We start from the raw sequence: 5,199 nt of genomic DNA, 5'->3' as shown, positions 1-5,199 counted from the left end.
TGTTCACCACTGCTGTGTTTCCTGCCCAGAGAGAGAGGGAGTTACCTTTCGTTTTGAAAAGAGTCATCCACGTCCACCAGCCACTGGCACAGGCCGTTCTGGTTTCAGTCTCTCATACTGACAGCCTGCAGCAGGTACTGACATTCAGCTCGTTTCATGTACCTTTTGCAGCAATGCAGAAAGAAGCGTGTAACCGAGTCCTGTCAGAGGCCTGGCAGTGCAGCAGTTCTCTGAGCTGCAGCAATGTGTCTGCAGAGGTGAAAGGAAGGCGGGCTGGCCTTTCGCCCACTTGGAAGAAATCTGCCAGAAACTGCTTTTTTAATTCTGTTACCTGCTTTTGTGGTTTGGGTTTGCCTGGGGGTTTCTAAGTATCTTTTCTGAAATAACTTTACGGACAAGACAAAAGAACAGTAGAACAAGTGAAACATCTGCTGAGGCACAGTGATGTTACTGAAGAAAAAAATGTTATACCTTTGGTTTAAATTTGGGACCTAACACCTAGGATCAAATACAAGTCCTTGACCACATGTGCATTCCAGAAGACTGTTTTCTTAGTTTTTGTTTGGTTTTGTTTTGTTTATTTTTAGCGGTGGGATTAGGTGGGTGAGTTTAGATTAAAGGAGAAGCTTTTATTTCACCCTTTGTTTAGAAAATCCCAATCAGCATGCTCCAGTCATCAGGCCTGCACGGGTAAGCAGCTTTATCACACGCAACCCTTCTACTTCTCCTACTGCCTAGTTTTAGTGCTGGTATTTTTTCAGGCTCTCACTTGTAGAATGCTTTTCTTTCTACAAGTAACACGAGCCAGTAGTACTGTTACTTCAGCTGAAGTTTTTGTTCAATGAAGGACACTCTTTGGAAAACTTTTCTGTTCTGCTCTTCAGAGCACTACATAAAGCACAGGCTTTTCTTGTTCTTGCTCATAGTCAATCTCTAACTATCTGATGGCTTGGCAGGTTAATTCATCCCTTCTATGCCACTCTGTTTTCCTTCCTTGCTGCTTTTTGCAAAACACAAACAATTACTCCTTTTGCTGTGACAGTTTATGAGATGGCTCTGTCATTAGTTTAGTTTAGCATTCATTGAAACTCAATTCCTGTTCCCTCTCTGTGAAGTCTTGCTAAGTGTAAAAATTCAGAAAACAGCTCCTCTTTTGGTCAATTTCTTGCTCACAATGCGTATAAACCAGCTATTCAGGTATAATCTGGGGGAAATTGATGTTTTTCTGGTCACCATAAAGCAGACAGACAATTTTCTAACTAAATGTGTACTGACTCTGAATTATTCTGTGATGTAAACAGTATTTGGCCACAGAACTAGCTTCTTATACTTCGAGAGAATGATCTCAGACTGGAGCTAGGTTGGTACTGATGTTTCATCAAGTGCCTTTTGTTCTTACTGTCCTAACTAAACTCTGCTATGGAGTCACTGAGGTTCCCAAAGCCTCCAGCCCTCCAGGAAAGCAGGAAGCACTTGCTGTAATTAATACTACTGCTGTAAGTTACTGTTCACAGCTGAAAATCCTGGCTTAGTTTTTAAGTTACCAGAATTATTTATGAAGGCAATTAAGCCTTCATATTGTCATAAGTCAAGGACAGCCCCAGTGTGTATTTACAACTACCAGAACAGCAGCAGTAGCCAAGCCTGCACATCATCACAGAACCTCCCGAGTGCCAGAGCTCAACCCCAGCCAGGACACAGGCACTCCCTGGCATCCAAGCGCTCGGTGTCAGGAGCAGGACACAGCTGCACAGAGGCACAGCTGGCAAGACCAATGCAACCACGATGCCTAACGCCCCAGCAGGTTTGAAACAAGTGGCATCCAAAACATTCTCCTGGAAGAGGGAAAGTGTCAGATCTTTTCTAGACGTACCTAATTTCAGCTATCTGCACAGGTGCTGGTTTGTACCAGGAGAGAGCTGGTAATGGAACTCAGTCTGGGAATCCACTGGTCCCCATCACCTGATGTCTGGGTAACTCTGAGTAGCAAGAATTTCCTTTGGCTGCTCAAATGAAATTATATATGAAAAAAGGACTCTTACGAAGTGGTACTATTTCTGTTCATTTCACTCACCTTCTCTGTTTTACAGCAGCAACAAGGTCTGGCCCCGAGAACATGGAGAACAGACTGTCTCCGTTCGCTGAGGAGGTCTCATCACTTGAGCTGGCAGAGTCTCCTTGAGTACCAGACCAGCTATTTGTCACGTCACTGCAAGACAAAAAGTGGGGTTAGTCCTTGTACTTACAGTGCTGCTGCAGCCTGTATGCCCCAGCTGTGCTAACTCTTTGCCACAGGCAACATCTCAGAGCACCAGGAGATTTTAATACTTGGTAAAATGTGCCGCTTCTGAGTGACAACATTAACTGCTTTGTCTGTCACAGCCTCTTTACAGATATTTTACTGAAATAATAATATAAATTAGAAGTGCCTCTCCTGGTCAGGAAGGAGAAACAAATGATACTTGGGTTTGGAATCACTAAGCCGTTGACTTTCACTGCAGCACTGAACTAGGGCACACACCTGTCCTACTGGTTTTGTGCTAGCTCAAGTGTCAAAGCTAAGGGACAGAGAATTGTGAGACACTTCTGTTGTAGTAAACAGTTACAGTTTGGAAGAGATGAAGAACTACTGATGTACTTGCTGTGAGGTACCTGCCTTATAGTAGCAAGGTTAGGTGGCTAAAATCTGGAAAACTGAATTCAGTCAGGCACTGCAACTTTGACAGCATCACTTTTCATCAACACTAGGTCTCAGAGGTTTTCAAAATACCGGAAGAAAACCATTCTGAATGCATCTGTGCTATGAATTCCCTATTTCCTCTGCTGGAGCCCCAGTCAGTATCTGCTGCTCTAAAGACAACATTGAACAAGTGTCAGCAGGGAGGGCTGATTAATCAAGTGCAGCTTTTGCAGATGCAGCAGCAACTGGCAAAAACACCTGACATTCCACATTCTGCCAAGTCTGGGTGCAAAACAGACTCGTACAATAAAACACACAGCCCGACCCATCTCTTACCCCTCAGTGAAGTACTCGGGGAAGGGCCAGGTTTTGTGGGGGTCGTCAGGGAGAGCCCAGTTGCCGCGCGCGTTGCTCGGACGACGGACGTGCTGTGCTTGCCTCTTCTGCTGCATAGCCTGGTTGACCCCAGCGACGTAACGGGCAAACTCTGGGTCAGAGCCAACTGGAGGAAACACACCAAGAAGTTAGGTGCTGACATTCATCTATTTCTGCTGCACTTGTGCCCCTCGTTTCATCCTTTGGGCTTCACCACAGCCCACAACAAAATCACTTCCTCCCTGATGGTGGCCAACAGTTGGTACCTCTTCACAGGGCAGTGAAGGACAGAATGGGAAATTCTTTTTAAAAAGTAGACACACACCATCTGTGGTGGATAATAATTCTCACATGGAAGTACACCTGCCCCTCACATTCCATCAAGGAAACAGTATTTGTCACTATGATCATGCCTGTACACTGAAAGGTCCAATATCCATCAGCAAACACAGAGGGAATTAAAGCCTCTATATTTATCCCAGCTCACTGAGAAAGAACATCCCAATTACTATAGTTGATTCCGGAGTGCAACGTGATTTCCAGCTATGCTGTGATCCTGCTTACTTGGGAAATCAGTCTCAGGTGTATCATACTAGAACACACAGGTCAAGAACTGCCTACTTCCTTCAAGGATGAGACAATTTCAAAAACATCCTGATCATGACCTACACAGTATTTCAGAGTAAGAATTATATTTATATGAAAAAAGCTTTGTTTCTCAAGCACCTGATAAAGGATAAGCACAAACTTGAGCTGATACAGCAAAAACCTTAATGCAGAAGTGTTTCAAATGCTCCACTGATCAGAGCAAGTCATTACTGTACTAAAAGCAATGCTGGTACGAGTCAGTGCAGTTGAGTTTGCACAGCTTCCTTTTCTTTTGGCTTTTTATTTCCTTCCCTGAGAAAAAAAACTTTGCAATCCAACTGGATCTATGGAAAATGTCTAGACTACAAGCACTGGGACTGCATGTAGTACATGTACAGAGCTCAGTTTGAGACTGAGTGAAGACTAAGAACACCCAGCAACCATGCACAGCTCAGAAAGCAGAAACCTGCCATGTGACAGCTCCCTACATTCAATTCTGCACGCAGAAGGTAAGTTTCCCTGTGCTCATTTGACACATCCAGAAGAGCTCCATGGTGTTTTGCTGGATGCAGACTAAAATGACAAGGAGACAATTTTGTTTCTCTGCGTTCTTTACTACCTAAAGCAAGGGACAGACCTATCTGGCAGCTCTCCAGAAACAAAACATCCTCACTAATGCCTATTCTGCCTCTGAAATATCCTTATGTGGTTTAAGATGAGGCTGGAAGCTAGACAGCTCCTCAGATCTACAGATAGAGTCTAGATCCATTCTGAAGGGCATCCAGGTTTGTCACCTGTGGGTAGCATAAAGTCTAAATTTCTGTAATATTCAAAACTAGAAACTTGTGTTAATTTTTGTCTCACTAAAAACACCTATCAGGTGAGCAGCTTTATATCAGATAGCTTTTTACCTCAAAAGACCTGGAGATATCAACATTTCTTCTGCTAGTTCCTACTGCAACATTCTTGCATCAAGTTCTTACAGATGACTGAGAGTACTGCAAAATACACCTTTGGTAGCTAGTTAAGTGTTTGACATGAAAACCCACCAGTTTTATAAACTCTTAATTAGCAGACCTGCATCTGAAAAGGTGTACCATTTTCAGACTCTCAAAATATTTACCAAAAAAGTAAAGTGATTTGTTGCAAATGACAAATGCACAGTCCTGAGGACACCTGGAAATGAAAAATTTGTTTTGTTTTAAAGCTTTTTGTACAGCATTAAAGCTTAAATTAGGGATTCCTACATCACAGCTCAACCTAGCAAGTGCTATGAAGAAAGGTTCTCCAATGGAAAAATCTATTCAATCAGAAGTTTTTCTTTTAATTTGATTTTGGTTTTTTTAAACTCCACATCTGTGGAAACTTAAGTGACAACTTAACTGAAACAAGTGATAACTTAATCCACTGAGCACCATTATGAACTCAAGTAAGTCACCTTTTCAGAGTATCACCAAGTTCTGGATATTCAAGTGGAACAAAATAAGTAGCTTTATGTAATGGAAAGGAAAATGTAACAGAAATAGGATGGATTCAAAATCCTGAAAATGCCAATC

The 5,199-nt window shown here is 42.7% G+C and overlaps 1 protein-coding gene across 1 annotated transcript in view; it reads right to left on the bottom strand.

The window, feature by feature from the left end:
• Positions 1 to 7: 7 nt before the first annotated feature.
• LOC103809447 (uncharacterized protein KIAA0355-like) overlaps positions 8 to 5,199 on the bottom strand; it is a gene marked incomplete at both ends in the record, with an annotated part of 7,952 nt that continues 2,760 nt past the window's right edge. Inside the window, 3 exons of the mRNA XM_009082279.1 lie at positions 8 to 21; positions 2,075 to 2,209; positions 3,017 to 3,182. Coding sequence (XP_009080527.1) covers positions 8 to 21; positions 2,075 to 2,209; positions 3,017 to 3,182 — 315 coding nt within the window. The remainder of the gene's footprint in view (positions 22 to 2,074; positions 2,210 to 3,016; positions 3,183 to 5,199) is intronic.

The sequence above is a fragment of the Acanthisitta chloris genome, unplaced genomic scaffold, assembly GCF_000695815.1.
Source record: "Acanthisitta chloris isolate BGI_N310 unplaced genomic scaffold, ASM69581v1 scaffold40289, whole genome shotgun sequence".
NCBI classification, from domain to species: Eukaryota; Metazoa; Chordata; class Aves; order Passeriformes; family Acanthisittidae; genus Acanthisitta; species Acanthisitta chloris.
Note: the sequence above shows the minus strand (reverse complement) of the source record. Positions and strands in the feature narration are given on the sequence as shown.